General features: G+C 42.8%; 1 protein-coding gene across 5 annotated transcripts in view; it reads left to right on the forward strand.

Moving 5' to 3' along the window:
- Window positions 1-20,063, forward strand: part of LAMB4 (laminin subunit beta 4) — a 48,377-nt gene that overhangs the window by 6,345 nt on the left and 21,969 nt on the right. For 3 of the 5 annotated variants that reach the window (XM_061366248.1, XM_061366247.1, XM_061366250.1), the window contains exons 4-20: window positions 3,769-3,904; window positions 5,799-5,872; window positions 6,529-6,717; window positions 7,294-7,357; window positions 7,898-8,112; window positions 9,195-9,315; window positions 9,972-10,160; window positions 11,206-11,385; window positions 12,181-12,290; window positions 12,764-12,843; window positions 13,827-13,977; window positions 14,863-14,994; window positions 15,708-15,893; window positions 17,093-17,214; window positions 17,553-17,648; window positions 17,930-18,050; window positions 19,168-19,345. In XM_061366248.1, the coding sequence (XP_061222232.1) occupies window positions 3,769-3,904; window positions 5,799-5,872; window positions 6,529-6,717; window positions 7,294-7,357; window positions 7,898-8,112; window positions 9,195-9,315; window positions 9,972-10,160; window positions 11,206-11,385; window positions 12,181-12,290; window positions 12,764-12,843; window positions 13,827-13,977; window positions 14,863-14,994; window positions 15,708-15,893; window positions 17,093-17,214; window positions 17,553-17,648; window positions 17,930-18,050; window positions 19,168-19,345 (2,344 nt within the window). The remainder of the gene's footprint in view (window positions 1-3,768; window positions 3,905-5,798; window positions 5,873-6,528; window positions 6,718-7,293; window positions 7,358-7,897; window positions 8,113-9,194; window positions 9,316-9,971; window positions 10,161-11,205; window positions 11,386-12,180; window positions 12,291-12,763; window positions 12,844-13,826; window positions 13,978-14,862; window positions 14,995-15,707; window positions 15,894-17,092; window positions 17,215-17,552; window positions 17,649-17,929; window positions 18,051-19,167; window positions 19,346-20,063) is intronic. The other 2 variants (XM_061366249.1, XM_061366252.1) reach the window with 1 other exon arrangement.

The following is a 20,063-nucleotide window of genomic DNA, read 5'->3' on the forward strand; positions in this document are numbered from 1 at the left end:
CTTTGCATCTTGCAAAGCAAAGTTCTTCTTCCCCCAGTTCCCCTCCTGGTGACCTGTGTCAGGCACCATGAAGAGCAAACCTTTCTTGTGGAAGTCTGTGTTTGTCAACATGTCAAGAGCCAGGGCTCAGCTGGGATGTCTTATTGAAAATCAGGCTGAAGAAAAAAATTAAGAGTTCAACTGCTTTGTGTTTGAAAAGCAGCACTGCAAATCATTTTCAGTCTTTAATGTGTCTTACTGTTTCTAAATGTATGTTAAGTGGGTTTTAGCTCTATGATTGGATTTACTACTTATACATGTTTTGAAAGGAAAACGAGCACTCAGTATCAAGGAGAGTATAAAGCTGCATACTTTAGAGGCAAATGGAATCTGACAGATTTGCCTTATGTGAACATGTATCAGAGAGACTCTTAAGGCCATACAGCAGGTGAAAACTGGCAAGGCAGCTGGGGTTGACGGAGTCCCACCTGAAATATGGAAGCATGGAGGCCAAGCACTCCACGCTAAATTTCATGAGCTAGTTGTGTGCTGTTGGGAACAAGGCAAAATACCGTCAGACTTTCGTGACGCAATCATCGTCACTCTGTATAAGAAAAAGGTGCCAAATCAGACTGCTCAAACTACCGTGGTATAACTCTGCTCTCCATTGCTGGTAAAATTCTTGCAAGAATACTATTGAACAGACTAGTACCTGCCATCGCATAAGAACTTCTACCTGAAAGTCAGTGTGGTTTCAGGGCTAATAGAAGTACCACAGACATGGTATTTGTTCTCAGACAATTGCAAGAAAAGTGTAGAGAACAGAATAAGGGGTTATACGTAACTTTCGTTGACCTCACCAAAGCTTTTGACACTGTGAGCAGGAAAGGCTTGTGGCTGATCTTAGAACGATTAGGTTGTCCCCCCAAGTTCCTGAAAATGATTATTCTGTTACATGAGGATCAGCAAGGCCAAGTCAGGTATGGTGATGCAGTCTCTGAGCCTTTCCCAATAACCAATGGTGTGAAACAAGGTTGCGTTCTCGCACCGACCTTATTCACAATCTTCTTCAGCATGATGCTCCAAAGGGCTACAGCAGACCTCGACGAACAAGACGGCATTTATATTCGATATCGTACCGATGGTAGCCTATTCAATCTAAGGCGACTGAAGGCCCACACTAAGACCCTAAACCATCTTGTCCGTGAACTGCTCTTTGCTGATGATGCCGCCCTTGTTGCCCACACAGAAGCAGCTCTGCAGCGTTTAACATCTTGCTTTGCGGAGGCGGCTGAGGTTTTTGGGCTGGAAGTCAGCTTGAATAAGACAGTAGTCCTCTACCAGCCTGCACCCCAAGAAGATCATCGCCATCCCCATATTACCATCGGCGAGTCAGAGCTTAAGACAGTTCAGCAGTTCAGATATCTGGGAAGCATCATTTCCTCGGATGCCACGATCGACAGAGAGATAGACAACAGAATAGCAAAGGCATATAGTGCCTTTGGAAAACTCCATAAAAGAGTCTGGTGTAATAAACACCTGAAGAAAAGTACAAAGATCAGTGTCTACAGAGCCATTGTATTGTCTACTCTTTTATATGGGTCTGAATCATGGGTCATCTATCGTCATCACCTGCGACTCCTGGAACGCTTTCATCAGCGCTGCCTCTGTACAATTCTAAACATCCATTGGACTGACTATGTGTCTAATGTCACTGTCCTCGAACAGGCAGGGGTCACCAGCATCGAGGCCACATTGCTGAAACTGCAGCTGCGCTGGGCAGGGCACGTCTCTAGGATGAAGGATCACCACCTCCCCAAGATCGTGTTTTACGGTGAACTTGCCACCGGTAGCCGCAAGAGAGGTGCCCCAAAGAAGAGATACAAGGACTCCCTGAAACAATACCTTAGCCTTGGCCATATTGACTACCATCAGTGGTCCACCTTGGCCTCCAATCGGGAGACTTGGAGGCACACCATACATAATGCCGCTGACTCCTTTGAGAGTTCACGAAGAACTAGTCTTGAGGAGAAAAGACAACGCAGGAAGAATCGTGTCCCACCTGTTCCACCCAAGGAGACCTTCTGCTGTGCTTTTTGTAGCCGGATTTGCCTATCCCACATTGGCCTTCTTAGTCATCAGCGCGCTTGTAGTAAGCGTGGGTAAATGCCCTTCCCAAATCTTCGTTCGCGAAGTCAAGCCATGATCAGTTTGTCCTTTGGGGCACAGAAAGATGTTTATGTAGCAACGTTAACCATAAATTGACTGAGTATCATATTGTATGCCTCTGTGTAAACCAGAGAGTGGATGTGTGCAGTCCTGCCAAGTGCTTAGATCACCTGAGCTCACCTTACCAGAGCTTTGTGAAATGAGATGACATGAGAGTATCTTTTGTATTTCTGTCTCGTCTTCTAGATCGTACATTTGTACACTTGTTGTGTGTGGCATAGAATGACTGAATATATTCTGTATATATTATAATATTTAAAACACATGACTTATACCTGTAAAGCTGTATCTCTTCGTTTATTTAAATGTGAATAGCTCCCAGGTGATTCTACAATATAAAGACATGCAAATCATTCCTAATGCTTCTCTATAGATCCTGAGCATCTACAGAGGGCAGGGTGCCGCTCCATCAATCCCATTCTGGTTTGTTTCCAGCCCAGCTTATGCCACGGACTTCTACTTTCTGATTTCAGCAATCTCTATTAGCCTTTCAGCTTTGGCTTATGCCTGAGCTCTTATAATCAGGCTCTGCCCAAATCTTGTAGAGTACATCTATGCAGCACAGCTGCCATCGCTCCCCCTGCCATATGCTGCCTTGTGGCCCTGCCAGCTGTGATCATATGCTGCATGGGTCATTTCCCAGCCCAACATGTTTACCTTGTCACCTCTCCTTACATCTCCCACTGAATCCCCATCTTAGCACCTCTGGAGTTCCTTGCCCTCACTTTCAAAGCTCTTTTGCAGGTGGAAGCCTCTCATTCAGCATTGAGATATTGGCTAATCACTGTTACCTTCATCTTCTGCTTGTTACGTTTTCAAACAAGAGTCTGTCATCCTATTGATGTCATGATTTTCTTCCTTTGCATTGCTTTTAACTTTTCAATTTCCCTGTGCCTACAAAAGGCACTGACAGCAATTGGGGTGGTGGTGTCAGCCCAGACCACCTATTTATATACTACCTGGATCCATCCTTTCCTTCCATTTGTACAATGGCATCTGCCTCTTGCCACTGGCTGGGTCTCCAAGCTGCTAGAAATAAGCAAAAGGAAAGAAGAAAAATGTATAAATGATTTAGTGAATGTTCCTCTTCAAGGCTGCTTCAGATCTTGAAAGATCCAGTTCTCACTGGTATCCCCTCTGCCTCCTTGCTGCTGTCTGGCTGAAAGTTTCTACAGCTTTTTTGACACATGAATAAACGATCAACTTAAAAAAAATAAATTTCTCCTGAGAAACTCTTGCAAAACAAGCCCTCTGGAAGAATCAACACCTTGACAAACTTACTTCTTTTCTCTTCCTGAGATCCCTTCACCACTGAAAAAGTGTACTTTTAATAGAGTACCCGGGGCAAACTGACACTGACATTTATTATATGCGTGCATTGTGCATATGGTTATTTTTTCTTGGGCTTGTCCCTTGTATATGAAAGTCAGAGTGACTGAAAGCACAGACATCCAAAGCAACATGACAGGTTGCAGTCTTGCAATGGCATGAACGCATGTAGATCCACCTGATCTTTAAAGAAGAGACCAAGTCCATCTTTCTTCTCATTTTGTTTTTTAGGCTGAACAGAAGTGCTTTCTCTGCGATTCCAGGTACCCATATAATCCCTACACTCAGCACAATAGTCACATGGTTGAAAACGTTATCACAACTTTTGAGCATGATAGAAAGAAGAAGTGGTGGCAGTCAGAAAATGGTAAGTTTCTTTGAGAATATATTACTGAATAATGTTACTGTGAGAGTTATTTATGTCATTGGCATTCATCATGTTGCCTTCATGAAGAAATGAAACAAAATTGCATCTATTCTTTGATTGGGTAATACTGAGTGATTTAAACCTATTTGTGTGTAGCAATACAGGAGTTTAGAAATTCTGGTTTTCCACAGACAAATTTTAAGCACAACATCTCCAAGAGCTGGGCAGAGGACCTGCGACAGTGCTGTGTTATACATGGTGGCCATGTATAACGGGGTGTCTGCCTTTCAGGGAAATGTGATTTGGAGCAAAAGGTACATTTGCCTACAGATGGGTAATGACAGAGTGTGTAAAATACAAATTTCCATTAAAAAAGGTAGTGCTTGCCATGTAAAGACATAACAATTTAGGGAATAAATAAAGCCTTACTATGAACACCCTTATTGCCTCATGTTAATTTTGTCACAAGCTTCTCTGTAATAGTTCTTCATTGATATCATAGAATAATAGAATAGTTTTGGTTAGAAGGGACTCTAAAGGTCTAGTCCAACCCCTGTGCAATGAGCGGGGACACCTTCAACTAGATCAGGTTGCTCAGAGCCCAGTTCAAACTGACCTTGAATGTTTCCAGGGATGGGGCATTTATAATGTCTCTGGGCAACCTGTTTCAGTGCCTCACCACCCTCATCATAAAATTTCTTCCATATATCCTGTCTGAATCTCTCCTCTTTCAGTTTAAAATCATTACCCCTTGTCCTATTGCATCAGGCCCTACTAAAAAGTTTGTCCCCATCTTTCTTATAACCCCTTTTTAAGTACAGTACTTGTCCTTCAGGTGTGTCAACCACACCATACAGTTTTGTGTCATCTGAAAACTTGCTGAGGGTGCACTCAGTCCCACTGGATAAAGGTTGAACTTGATGATCTCGGAGTTTTTTTCCAAGATAATTGATTCTATGATTCTATGCCACTGATGAAGATATTATCCTTAGAGCTTCTCTGTGAAGGCATGCTAGGAGGAATAGCATTTATCTTATCTGACATACAGTGAACATGTAAAAAAAATATTTGACTGGTTTCTATGAAGGCATAGAAAAAATAAGATATGTTACTTCTATTTTGGGTATCCAACTAAGAATTCAAAAGCCTTGGTTTTTCATGGAGTGTAGCAAGGAACTGTCGCCAGCTTTGGGTACCATTGCCAATAAAGCTGTGGGCCAGCTGAGAGAGGATCTTTTCTTGTTCTCACCACCTTTATTCTGGGATGAGGTCTCATGCAGTGAGCTGAATGTATGCTGAGCAGGAGGCCTAGGAAGCTTCATGGAGATGTAAATGATTGGAATATCAGCTGAGCTCCCTCAACTCTCTACAGAGAATGTGTGAATTGTGGGGATTTTTTCTATACTTGTTACAATTCTGAACAATGCTTGGTGTGATAGCTCTGCTCATGACAGATTTCAGGCCTGGCTGTAAAGAAGGGTTTAACAGATCTGCTGAGCATGAAGAAAACCCCATATTTTTATTGAGTTTCATTTTATTCTTAGAAATAAGCAATTTGTCTGGAGTTAAAAAAATTCTAACTAGATAGAGGAAGCCATAAACCTAGAACCTTGCCGTCCACATTACTTACAGTCCAAATGATCTGAACAGGACCTTTAACCATCTCCTGCATTCTCAGTGACGTGCAGCATCACCAGTGCCACTTCTGGAAAGGCTACACACTGCATTGACCTGAGAGAGCAATCCAGTCGCACGCTGGGTTTGTGCACAGGGGATGCCCTAAAGAGTCAAGCTGCTGTGCTGGCAAAGGTGTCTCTAAATTCCCAAGGGGAAAGCTGTCTCGGCAACCTCTGCAAAGTGTGCACTGTGCTCTTCATTTTCATTCTCTTTTCAGGTGTTGACCATGTCAGCATTAGATTGGACCTAGAAACCTTATTCCAGTTCAGCCATCTTATCCTGACTTTTAAGGTACATCTTTTACCAGAGCTTTTATGTAATGTTATACACTAATTACTTAACCACAGGAATAAATTGCTTACAGAGGCAGTGAAAGCTTCATCATTAGAGGTTTGTAAGAACAGGTTAGATAAACACCTGTCAAGTGTGGTTAAGTTATAGTTGATCCTGCCTTAGGGGAGGAGGATAAACCAAATAGCTTTCTATTCATGTGTCTTCAGGTTCTGTTTTCTATAATCTGAGAACTAATGCTGAAAAAAAATTGCAAAATGAATCCCTAAGAATTTAGGACATCTCTGAACAGTTGTTGCTCTTTCAAATTAGTTCAGCCTTCTCATGCATACCCATTATGGTCCAGATGGTTACAATTTTTTTTTTACAAAACCCTTACACTGTTATAGTAAACTTCCTCACTTAGACAGTGATCTTCTATCTATGTGGAAGGTTGCCCTTCCCTTTTGCTAGAGTGTGGCTCACATGAAGAATCTGGCTTTTTCAGAGAGGAATGTAATCAGCACAGTAGCACTGTAGTGAGCCTACAATCTCCCCAACACTGAATTTTAGTTGGAAGCTGTTGGCATTCCACAAACAGGAATGTCAGAACAACAACCCCTAAGATGTCTTATCAGTGCCTTGTTAAAGGGTTCTTGAAATACTGTTTCTTGCAGACATTTCGCCCTGCAGCGATGCTGGTTGAACGGTCCACTGACTTTGGTCACACCTGGAAAGCGTTCAGATACTTTGCACAGGACTGTGCAGCTTCTTTTCCCAACATTTCTCCTGGTCCAGCAAAAAATGTGGGAGATGTCATTTGTGATTCAAGATACTCTGACATTGAGCCCTCCACTGAAGGCGAGGTATTGCCAAGTGTCTGTGTTTGTATAAGTTCAGATCATATATGCCTGGATTTCTGCAGCTGAATGTCTCTCATCAGTATCCATCAAATCCACTTACACACACATTCTGAGACATGAGGTATTACTGACTTTACTAAAGTGTTTATTTTATTAGCACTGTATTTTACCCTCAGTTTCACACCCAAATGGATTCATAAAACAACTTGTACAAAATCTTCTAGTGCTTTTTCCTGGTTTCCAAATTCACACTGAAGTGCCCCTTGCAAGAGACCTTGAGTCCCCATCTGCCTCTACCACTAAAGGCTTTGATACATTTGGCGGGTGCTCATTCCATCTCTACATCACTGTAGGACATTGTTTTTACTTTCTCCTGACACGTCAATCCACCAAAAGGTCTCTTTGCCTCACTTAGTCAAGGCCAGGTTGAAAGGATGAGAGCACTTGCTGACTCAGGGCCACAGCCTTGTTCTTTTCTTCTAGGTGCTCATCAGTACCTAACGGGTCTCAGGTGACAGACTTTATATCCAAAAAGAATAGCTTCAGTGATCTATAGAGCTGCATTAATTTGTTTTGCAGGTTGTTTTAAAAGCTCTGGACCCCAGCTTTGAAATAGAAGATCCGTATGTGCCTTATATCCAAGGTAGGGACAGTAGAGCTTTTCTCCAGCGATACTTTGCTGGTGTTGCTTTTTTGTACACTGAATGGATCAACAGCTCATCAACAAGTTAATGATGTTGAAAAAAGTAGCTAAAGATCTTAGGAGATATCTACTAATAAGTAGAATGGGCCAGTGTTGTTCTTTAGCCCTGAGATCAAACAGCACAGCTCTGCAGAGCTCATCCATGCAGCTAAACTGTTTTTCTTTCTGGGATCAGGTGGCCCAACCCACACTGCTTTTTCGGAACAGTCCCTGAGGTGTATATGAACCCACAAAGGCTGAGAAAATAGATTGACTCCGTCCAGAGCCACACCAAGGAGCGTGATTATGCTTATGCAGCTGTGTGCCAGGACTAGGTCCATGCCTTGGCACTGTCCAGGTTACTGCTCTCAGCCAAGATCAGATAATTTTCAGTATTTCTTCAATATGAGGGAATTCTTGGATGATTGATCCAAGCTGAATACTTAATACTGTTCATTTTCAAGTGAATTTGGCCTCTTGATTTTTCTTCTTTCATTCCAGAGCTCATTACATTAACAAACCTAAGGATCAATTTTACTAAACTCCACACCCTTGGGGATGCTCTGCTTGGAAGAAGGCACAGTGATCCCCTTGAGAAGTACTACTACGCTGTCTATGAGATGGTTGTGCGGGGCAGCTGCTTTTGCAATGGCCATGCCAGCCAGTGTGATCCCATACAGAATCTGCGGGGAGATGTCTTCTATCATCCTGGGATGGTGAGTCATTAACTCTGTCTCCAACAAGGGCAGTCCCTACCTGGTATCTTGGGGAAAGAAGGAGGTGGAGGGAGGGAGAGGAGGAAAAATCTCTGATGATCTTCGGATTGACCATTTGCAACTCTTAAGTTGTAAAATGTTTCAATGCATCTTCTTCTTTTAAAACCCTGGGCTGGACTGCTCAGGATTCAGAAGAGAAGAGAAGCTAGCTCTTTGTTGACAGTGGTTGGTGTTTCAAAAGCAAGTGGGACAAGACATGCTGATAATAGCAGAAAAATACCAGAGCTGTAATGGTGCAAATGTAATGAAGCCTCTGGTGTGTGCAGACTTGAATGGCCAGTCCTTGGGTGCATTCCACACTCCAGCTGGGCTCAGGGGCTTTGCAGCAGGAGAGGAGCCATAGGCTTAAAGAATGGCTGATAATGCAAAGCTAACCCATGAAAAATGGATTATTAAAAAATTGAGGAACATGATTGTGAATTTGTTGACAGTGGTTGGTGTTTGGTGGGGTGTGTTGCAGAAAATACCAGAGCTGTAATGGTGCAAATGTAATGAAGCCTCTGGTGTGTGCAGACGAATGGCCAGTCCTTGGGTGCATTCCACACTCCAGCTGGGCTCAGGGGCTTTGCAGCAGGAGAGGAGCCATAGGCTTAAAGAATGGCTGATAATGCAAAGCTAACCCATGAAAAATGGATTATTAAAAAATTGAGGAACATGATTGTGAATTCTTTCCCTCTGAGAACAGGAGGGTTTATTTTTCCTCCTGGAAAATATGTATCCCGATTTAGAGATATGTAGGGGAAGAGAGAGAATTTAAAAGGTTGAAGTCTCCTTTGGCATGTTTAGACATTTGTTTGTTTGTTTTTCCAAAATGTTGCTCAATGGCTTTGAAACAATTTGGTTAAAGTTTGTAGGTATTCTTCAGACCTTTTACTCACATAACTGAGAATTATGTCAGCTGAGGGAGCCAAAGAGCTTTGAAAATTTTCCTGATCCTGCTGGTATACCTGAAACAGATACCTCCTTTCTTCTCCTCTTCTGTCCTCTCACCTTACCTCCTCTCTGTTCTCACCATATTGCAGGTCCATGGGAGATGTCTTTGCCACCATAACACTGAAGGCTTGTCTTGTGAAAGATGTAAAGATTTCTACAATGATGCTCCCTGGAGGCCAGCTGAAGGGACACAGGATAATGCTTGCAAACGTAACTCAAACATATTCTTTTCCTTTTTTATAGCTGAGGGTGCAGCACAGTCTCAGCCCAGGGTGTAATGGGATGGCTGGGTTGCTGGGAGGGAGACTTTTCCATGCCTCATCTAAAAACAGATGGATTCCTGTACCCATTAGTGCTGTGTTGTCCTACAAGAAGGAGAGCTTCATGATTTTTTGTTTAGATAAGAGGGGAAAAAACCAACAAACAATAAAGAGAGGAAAAAGCAACTAATGCAAAACCAGATCATCCATTGGTTTACATACAGTCTTTCTTCTGAATAAAAGAAAAATTTAGACAAGGGTCAATTATTTATTTCCACAATAATGAGTAATGTTGGATATACAAGAATATTAGGGTCTGTAACAAATATTCCTCTAGATCTTTCTTCAGTGGAGCAGTGTTTTCCCTTACATATCCAGCACACTCACTTGCATGGGTACTTACAAGTATAGGGCCCAGTTGTGTTGCAAGTCTCCAGTGTTTCCCCCCAGCTGTAAAGCACTAGGCCTGGGAAGCTATGATCTGAGTGGGCACTGAGGTCATGGAAGTAACAAGTAACCCCATGTTAAGGATGGGCAGCAATAGTGGCAAGACCACAGTAATGGGAGTCATGGTGCAAAATACTCCACTGTTTGTTTTGGTTTCAGGGTGTAACTGCAACGGCCACTCTGGCAGATGCCACTTTGACCTGGCCATATACCAGGCCAGTGGTGGGGTCAGTGGTGGTGTTTGTGAGGACTGCCAGGACAACACTACAGGGCAACACTGTGACCAGTGCAAACCTTTCTTTTACCAGGATCCACTCAAAGCCATCTCAGACCCTCAGGCATGCCTCCGTAAGCTTCCCTTTTTTACCTTCTGTAAGAATGACTCAACACATGGTGGTTCTGGTTCTCTGTGCTCTGAACCCTATGACATCCCCAAGTTTAAATGTTCATATGGTTGTGAAAGTGTTATCAGACCTGTAACATCCAAATTGCCTTATAAAATAACTGTGTGACAGTGTCCTTGAACCTGCATTGTAAAAACGACTGCATGTTCCAACTCATTGCTAAACTGAGCTGAGAAACCCAACAGGGCTATCATCTTTCTTGAACAACATCAATATAAATGTGAATAGCAGTAGTGCTGTTGCTTCTGTGGTAGTCAGGGATTACAGAAGAGGTGTGAAATGATGGGAGGAGCAATAACTGTTCTTAGGTAACCTGCCATATGCAAGAAAAAGTGTCTTTCAGGCATAAAAGCCCTTCTTCTGGAAGATGAGCTAACTTCAGTATTAACATAGGATGGGAAAAATCCTCTGAATATAATTTCACTGTAGTAACTAATTGGCATCAAAAGTCCTTGAGGAGCCAAGGGCTGATTACCCAGGGGAGTGGTGTGGTCAGCTCTGCTGTGAGAAATGGGTAGTGCCTTAGGGAAAAATGGGATGCATCAGGAAGGCAGTGCTCCATGCTGAATCAATTGATTCCAGTAAATAGTTCAGCCATAGCCAACTCAGACCAGCTGTGAGGAGGTGTGGTACCGCTGCAACCCTACAGCTTTCATGAGAGCATCCCCGAAAGTATGGGGCCCACTCCTCCCTGAGTATTCTGAAGAGTGTAGGGAGTGGGTGTGTGATGCCTATTTCTACCCAAACAAAGGGTATATTTCTACCAAAGGGAAGACTGTAACTCTTCTCCAGAGAAAAATCAGATCTTGGAAATATTTTCATAATATTTCTTAACAGCTGCTGTGCATTAATTGCAAAGCGTCCAACAGCAAGCACAGACGAGCATCTCTACAAGAACCCTGAATTTGTGTCTACCAGCAGCTCTGTTATTGCTTTTTCATGCTTTTATCTTAATGTGCTGTTTTATGTCTCCTTGGCTATGCCTGCAGCCTGCAACTGCGACCCAGAAGGTACATTGTACAACGGCATGTGCGAGAGCCACACTGACCCTGTTCTAGGAACAGTCGCGGGCCGGTGCCCTTGCAAGGAGAATGTGGAGGGTGTCCGTTGTGACCAGTGCAGGGCCAACTACTATGGGCTGAGAGGCAGTGACCCTCTGGGCTGCCAGCGTATGTAAACTACCTTTTATTCTTTTTTCCAAAACATTTTTAAGAGATGGAGTTAGTTGGATGCACACAGTAATGCACTACCTGCTTCACAAATACCCAGGTGCCTGCTATAATTTATTGTTGGTGTAATTTAATGTTCCTTGTTCAGCATCTAAGACTGAAAATCACTTGCAGAAAACATACTGTAACAGATCAGACTTTTGTCAATAGAAGGATTGTTAAATATGCAATTTAGTTGAAAAGGGAGATTTAAACACATGAAAAATTATGTTACCATCAAAATCAGCATAAAGCTGAATGAAAAGCGAGAGTTGGGCCGTTAGGATAGTTGGACTGTGCACTGCACAGTGCAGTGTCTAGATGGCAGGAGCTGCTGCCTTGCCATGAGAGCTTTCAGCCAGCCGTTCCTCTGAGAGAGGTTCACTGGCAATCATATCCCACCCCCACCCAGGTGCACTGTGGCTTTGTGAGTATGTTAAGTCCACAGCATGGTACTCAGCACTAAGCAATATGCAAGGACTGTGTAGTGTGGATCAGCACACAGCACATGGCGAACCACCAGACTGGACTTCTGCCAATGCCCCTGCTCCCCTCAGAGAGTGTATCCACTGAGGGAACAGACCATTCCCCAAGGGCAGTCTGACAGCTGCAGGGTGACAAGGTAGGTTCATCTGTAGAGCATCTGTCTGGAGAATGGAGACTGCCTGTCATGTTGATGCCGCATCTAAAGCAAAAGCCAGTCCTGCTGCCGTGACTGGGGCCAGCAGAAGTAACCGTGTATTTCCCGCCCTGTAGCCTGCAACTGCAATCCCTCCGGCACTTTGCCTTTCTCCATCTGTGATCGTGCCACGGGAGCGTGCCTCTGTCAGCGGTTCACCACAGGACGGCGCTGTGAAAAATGCCTCGTACGTACTCAGCTTTTGTTATTACCTCTGTATGTGGGTTTAGAAGTCTCCTCTGCCATCTCCCACTTTTTCATTGCCAGCAAAGTAAAAAGTCAAAATTCAAAAGAATTTTGCATCTCCATGATCTCGTTTTGCAAAAGAACACATCTGGTTCTTTTGAACTCTTGCAAACTTTTGTGCAATCAAGTTGCACTAGGAGGAGCACTTCCAGGAAGGAAAGGAAATACAGAATCATGTCCTCAGGCCATCTTTGCTGTTTACAGAGCAGCTTGCTTGCACAAATGGGTAGATATCTGGCTCTTCTTGCAGTGGCTGAGCACCCAATACAATCTGGGAAAAGAAGCAATCTCGCATGGCTAAGCACAGGCAGCAAGAGAGTAGTGCTCAAGAAAAGAGTTCATCCAGGGGAACAAGTTCTGCTGTACTTCACATAGTTAAATATATGCTGTAAAAAGTCTTTCTTTTTATCCCAGGTAGGATACTGGGGTCTTGGCAGCAGTTTGCATGGCTGTTCTCCATGTGACTGTGATATTGGTGGATCCCAGAATAATTTGTAAGTTAATGTTCTTCAAATTCTTTCTTGGTTTTGATTTTTACAAACTCTTAGGCTAAATTTTCTGGTTACATTAACCAGAAAACCAGTACAAATGGGAAAATAGACTGTGGACATAATTTTATCATATATAAACAGTATAAAATTCGGTTAGGATCTTGCAAATTTACTTGTGATAAAGGGGTTTATCTTCTTCCTTTGAAGTCAACTTTGAATCACCTTAAGCCATGGTTTGTTTAATATAAAATATAAACTGCGTGACTTGAGAGAACTAGAGGCCCTAATATTAATAGAAATTAGAAGTTAGAGGTGACATTTTTAACTTAGCTTCCTACATCTACTTTGAAGGCTAGAAATATCTTATTTTTTTTTTACGTATAGGCTCCTATTCAAAATATATAATTTTAGAAGCAAGCTTGGTTTCAGTTGGGCTCCTTCAGAAGTCTGTTGGGCAGGGTCTTTAGGTACAGGAGCACATAGTCTAGCACTGTAGAGCAGCTCCTTGTGACCAGGCAAATCAGACCTAGTAATCATCTGGTGTGTTAAATAAGGGTGTAAGTATATAAAAACTACCATATCACATCAAATCAAAGGGTCTTCTGATCTCATGTCCTGCCTCCAAAATTGCAGGTGACAGATGATTAAGGATAGTGATAGATACAGAAGCAGATGCAAGAAATGGATACAGGGATATATAGTAACAGATGCTCAGGAAACAAAAGAATCTGTGCTCCAGTTGTGAAATGGACAGAGAAAGCCAAAGCATGTCATGTCTCTCAAGCAATAAAACAGTATCACTGAATAAATACAGCATTGGAAATGGAGGGGCTGAGTGGTAGGAAGAAGTTTTAACAGGGCAGGCGATCCAACAATGGAAGAAACAAAGCAAAACTGAAGCAAGGGTGGAGCTGAGCTGCTGTCATGCTGTTAGGCCCCAGCCATGCTGCACTTTAATGTCTTCCCTTTACCAACTCTCATCCCAGGTGCTCACCAAGGGATGGTCAGTGCAAGTGTCTTCCCAACATCGTGAGCCGCCAGTGTAATGAGCCAGCACCGGGCTACTTCTTTTTACCCCTGGATTATTATATTTATGAAGCTGAGCATGCAAAGCCCCTTTCTGGCTCAGCGCCCTTGGTAAGTAGTTGGCTTGTACTGAGAGGGGATGCATGCAATGGTGGCACAGGAGCTGAAGCTGAGGAGCTCATGAAGCAGACAGCGGTGTTTTAGCAGGAAGGTCCTTTGACCATCCTCAGTTCATCCTTGTTCTTCATGGGCATGACTACTCTGTAACTGTGGCTCTTACCAAAGGACAGTCACAGGTAACAGACATGACCTACAAAGCTGTCCTTGCTGCTTCTCAAGTGCTGGATGGTCTAGCATAAATTAGAGAAAATAAGTTAGTTATCTAAATTACAGGAAAGTGTTTGAGTTGCCAACAGCTATCACGAACTGTGATATTTCTGGGAATCTCCAACAGGAGAAAAATCAAATTCCTCTCTGTTCCATTAGACTCCTTCCTGCTGCCTTATATAATGGCACTGATTGCAGCCCAATTTCCTCGAGAATTTGGCATCCATCTGGAATGTTTTTAGAAAAAACAATTTTTATTTTTTTGGCCCTCAACATGGAGATAGTTGTTCCCTATGCAGAGTACGAGTCTGGAATCCCTTCTGATGCCTATGTTTTTATTAACATTTCCTCTTCGATGTGTTGTCCAGAAGTTATAGAGAAGGAATAATAAAAAATATGTTTTTTTGCACATCACATCCTCAAATATTTAGCTATAATCACAATCAGTAATCAGTCTACAATCCAAAAATGAAATGGAAAGCAGATGTCTGGGACAGCTTGTGAAAGGAAGTGCAAGTTAATTTTAAGGGAGTGAGGGAAAAGGGTTTCTAGCAGAATTTCCCCCAGCATAGAATAGAGCTTGGTTTACAAATGTGGATTTTCATGAAGCTGCCTACCTACCCTTCAGAACTGTTGAGACCATGCTGCCCCTCTCTCATTTCTTTATAGGTTAAACCAAGCACTCTTCCAAGGTGCGACATCTACGTCCAGAAGCAAGGCTATGAGTTCATGATTGAAAATGGAAAGATTGTGTTAAACAGGAGCAAGATACGAAGCGTAAGAAAATCTGGACTGGAACAGGTAAATTGGTTCTTGAGTAGTTACTTAAGATTACCCCAAATACTAGAATTTTGTTGCAACAGAGGGCAAGGAAATCTCTAAGCACGTGGGATTCACAGTCCTGGATGTTACAGTCCTGATACAGTTGTGCCAGGCAATTATAATTCATACAGACAGGTTTGCTCTGCCACGTCCACTGCCATTTTAGACCCAGGTTTAATGACTTGTTCAGAAGAGCACCAATGAAAGATAATTTTTGTTTGTTTGTTTTGATTGTAAGACATTTCCAATGTTTTCCATTTTCTAACAAGTTTACCAAGACATTGACATGGTATCTACTGCGTTTAAATGCTGTCAGCTTTGTCACTCTGAGTATTGACATTTATTTTTTTCAGCTTATAATGAAAAGTCCAGCCATGTATGAAATCAAGCTTCATCTGTTTAAGGTTTCCAATGTGAATGCTTGGAGATGCCATATATACAAGAGATGGATGGAATATTCTAATCTCTTTCATTACTGTTGTTGCAAAGCTTTTCTTTCTTTGTTACCCTAAGCATCCTACATTTGGGAGTGTTCTTAGACTGTTGAACTTGAGCTTGTTTGGAAAATGAGGCTGACTGATGTCCAAAATAAGTAAATAACATGGCCAAAATAGTTCCTTTCTTTTTTCCTGAGTTTGTTTTCTTGTCATTTGACTCTGTGAGTTGTTGAAAACGCCAGTATTTCTTTGCAGGGTGTGATGCAGTTTGGACAGGACTCGGCTGTGGTGGTGGTTTTCAGGCAGCCCAGCACTGATCGGTCTGTTACATGGACAGGACCTGGCTTTGCCCGCGTTCCCAATGGAGCTGGGCTGAGATTTGCCATCAACAACATTCCCTTTGCTATGGATTTTGATATTGCAATCCGTTACGAGCCTGAGGTACTTGTGATGTCTTGTGTGCCTAGTGATGTCTTGTGTGTCCTAGGATGTTGTGCTACATGCATGGTCTATTTTGTCAGTAATAGGATGCAGCAAGTTGTGCCACTCTTTATATTTAAAACTGTCTTTTTGTTGTTTTCAACCAAGTAACATGGCTTCCATTGGGCCTCTAACCCTTTCCAGTCAAATCTGAAAAATCAGCACTACAAGTGTTTTCTAAACATCAGGAAAGATCTCAGCTTCTGGAGTTCCTCTTTTAGTACCTTTGCTTGGACCAGACTTTTGTTTACAAATCAGACACATGCAAAATGCATCTTCCTGTAGATGGGCACCTGTGTTTCTAGCTGGGATTTTCTGGGCAGGAAAATGTGCACGGGCAGGAAAATGTGCACAGGCAGGAATGATTTGAGTAGATATTACTCCAGAGCTTTTGCAGACATCCAGCTTCGCAATTGCTCCAGATGGGCTCTGAGATGTGTGAAAATTGTAGAAAAATAACCAAAATGTTAATTTTTTGCCTGGAAAAAGTTTCTCAGTGATGAAGACATGTCTAGGGAAACCTGTTAACCCAAATCTGGTTAAACCCAAGACCGCACTCATGTCTTTAAAAACACAGGCAAGCGTTTTACTAGTACCAGTGTTTGTACATGCCTTGCTTTCAGCTCCATGGGACAGTCCCACCACTGAATATCCTCCTTCTGTGTATTGTATTCTGTTCTCTTACTGTCATTCCAAGTCAAACAAGACTCCCAGTGTCTTGAAACATGAGAGCAATTTTGCAGTGGGCTGGCTGCTGCTGATGAGCTTTTTCCTTCTAAGAATTAAATCTTTGAATTTTGAAGTCTTATTACAATGTCTTTTATGTTTGTTATTTCTTATTAGATGTGAGAGGAGGCAAATAATGAAGGATATCTCCGGGACAACACTGTACTGAGAAAGGAAACAACTCCAATGACTTTAACAGAGCTGTTTCCATTTGGACCAGCTGAGGTCCCATTTCCGTCTCTCCTCTTCAATAGCTATTGCAAATACAATGCATTTTCCACAAATAACTTTTTTTTTTTTAGTCCTGTAAAGAACAAAGAGAATCTGTTTTGTCACTGCAATGTGCAATCATTCAGATGGTTTTCATTAACCCTGGCAAAGAGAAAGTTTTTCAGATGTGAAAAATGACCATAATGTTTGTCCTTTGTTTATAGTCCTTGGAAGACTGGCTAGCAAGTGTTGCCATCCAGCCCACTGATACTTTGTCAAGTCAACGCTGCAAAAACAAGGGCCTTTCACAGGAGCCTCATGCATTGCTTCTCCCAGCCACAAAGAGGTCTGACTATTGTCTTTCTGCCTGTAGATTCTCTATGTACAAATTGTTTACTGAAGCACAGTATTTATTACATTTAATAATAAATGTGTGGGGAACTGGGAATATTAGAAACACATGTGTGGCCTTTCCTGTTGCTGTCACACAACAATACCACTTAGGCTCTAAGAAAGAGTGATGCTCCAATCCTCAGCCTGGCAAAGGTTTGTCCAAGCCAGGAAGGTGGCCTGACATCCTACTGGGGTTAGTGGTTGCTTTGACAAAGATCCAACTGCAGCTATTTCAGTATAGAAAGGAAATATTCACTGAAAGTCACTGTCCTGGCCTGTTTTCAAAACCAGCTTTTCATCTTGGACCTATGTAAAGAATAGAGAGGAGCCAAGAGGATGTAACCAAAGTCTTGATCAAACAGGGACAGGAAAGGACAAATATGAACAGTGAGTTGCAAACTCTTTTGCTTGAAGTAGTAAACCCTGCCATTCTCAGTTTAATCTCAGCAGGTTTGAGTTGCTCTTGGTGAATCGTCCAGGCAGAAGTCATGAGGCTTTCCTAAAGCCTGCAAGCAGTGGGGCTGGGTGTGCTCCCCACAGCAGCAAGGATTGCTTGGGGGTGCAGGTCTTAAGATGCAGGCACAGAGGGAAGGGAGAGCTCACAGCACCTTGTAAACTTGCTTTGTCCCAACTCCTGCCTATAACTGTGCTTTATTTCTGCTAAACAGGGTTGCACTTCTGCAAACTCCAGTCTGCCTGGAGCCGGGAACAGGATATTTTGTGGATGTGTATTTTTCTCAGTCCTCTGCCTCTGACCCAAAGGCCAAATCGTTCATCTTGATTGACTCAGTGAGTAGTTCTGTCACAATTCCCTTGAGGCTGTATTTATACCAGTGTGATTTATTTTTACAGTTGCTCAAGATATTTTAAAAACACTTATAGCTGCCCCATCCCTGGCAGTGTTCAAGGCCAGGTTGGACAGTGTTTTGAGCAACCTGGTCTAGTGCAAGGTGTCTCTGCCTGTGGCAGGGCGTTGGAACTGGGTGATCTTAAGGTCCCTTCCAACCCAAACGATTCTATTGTTCTATAATTCTACAGTGTGTTTTAATAGAAATCAGGGAAGCGTGCTTCTGCTTACCCCCATTGGCACTGTGTTTGCATGGTTTTGTATGGCAAGACAGAATTGCATCTGTTTTGATTTTCATGGAGCAATACCAGAATAGCTCATCAAGTCATACTTGTTGCATGTGTTAATGGTCAGAGTATATATCTCTATCTGTTGCTCATTTATTATGAACACACTCAACATACGCTGACAAGATACTGTGGTTAGGGATATAAATTCAGGCAGTTCTTCATCACTTAGCTTTTTAAAAACATTTCAGTAATTTATCTGAATCTAGTTAAATCATGGATATATTTAAGGATTACATTGGAAAATTAAAATTAGCTCTGTACTTTCCTGGGACTCAGCTCCAGCCAGTTCCCAAGTTTCCACCAAGTCAGGAATTGGGTGTTAGTTTTGAGTCCTTCTTGAAAAAAATATTTTTAAGTCTGTTCCTCTAATTACTTCTGTAGAAGTGGACCTGACAAGTCCTGGCCATACTTGGACACAGAGCCTTCAGCTGAGTTTTCTCTGTCTCGGTAATACGAGTGAAAATTTGGGCCAGATACTCCTTTTGGAGCCATCAACATGGCACCTCTTGGAAGCAAAACCAGTTCTGAGCATATATCTGAGGTCTTATTATAATCTGACTTTTTTATACACAGTCTCTTATTTGAAGAACTCGGGGAATGTCTAGACCTTCAGAATACATGTGAATCCAGATGACTGAGGAGCACAACAGCAGATTTGGAAACATGGTGCTCCAGGCCTGTGTCCTTGCAATGCAGAGCACAGTAAGAGAATGTGGGAAATTCAGTATATCTAAGCAAAAATATTTTCTTTTTCCCCTTAACACCAAAGCTTGGACTTATTCCCAGAATCAGCTCCATGGAGAATTTATGCAGTGAAAAGGATTTAGATGAGTACCAGAAGTATCACTGTATTGAAATTGCATCAGAAGTTGGACCTCATGTCCTGCCCGAAGCATGTGCACGGCTCATAGTGAGCATGTCAGCCCGCATCCACAACGGCGCCATGGGTAAGGAGCAGCCTGCACAGGCAGCTCTTTTGGACAGTTACTGGTTTTCCCTTGAGTTTGTAGGATATGTTGACTGGAAAGCTGTCAGCCACTGGTGTTGTAGGTAAGTGTGGTATGTATGAACGTACAAGACACATCCCATTGAACCCTGAGTGTGCTGCAAGCACCTTTTGTTGCCATGGCTTTCAGAGTCCATCACACCCGATGAGCTTCATGGAGCAGCATGACAAGGAGCATAGCAGTGCTTCCATGTTTTCTGAAGAGCATTTCAATCAGATGCAGCTTCACCAGATGGCCAAAGCAGTAACTTTCCTACTTTTCCAGATGCTATGAAATGACAAATGAGTTTTTAAGCCCTGTCCCTGAATGCTGCAGGCTGGCTGAATGCACTGGTAGGACCGCAGGCATGATGACACACAAGCTGACCGACATGCTGGAAGAGATTCACCCAACAAGAGAGTAGTGGCAGGTGGGGATTGAAGCCCCAGGCATTCTTCTGGACCCACTGCAGAAAGGGCAGATGGGATCAGTGTGGCTCAGGAGACTTCTCTGGTGTTGGACCCAGAGAAATGGAGCTCCTCTGCAGCTCCAGTAACAGGAAGAGCCTTTCTGGGCAACTTCAGTGGCCAGCTCCTTTAAGGGAGCCTTGCCTCCAATGGACCCTAGATCATCTGCTTGGTTTGGGCTATTTTTAGAAGGACCAATGCCCATTCACACA

The sequence above is a fragment of the Neopsephotus bourkii genome, unplaced genomic scaffold (genome assembly GCF_033783945.1).
Source record: "Neopsephotus bourkii isolate Nb327-2 ecotype Australia unplaced genomic scaffold, CSIRO-AGI_Nbou_v1 NB_1328, whole genome shotgun sequence".
NCBI classification, from domain to species: domain Eukaryota; kingdom Metazoa; phylum Chordata; class Aves; order Psittaciformes; family Psittacidae; genus Neopsephotus; species Neopsephotus bourkii.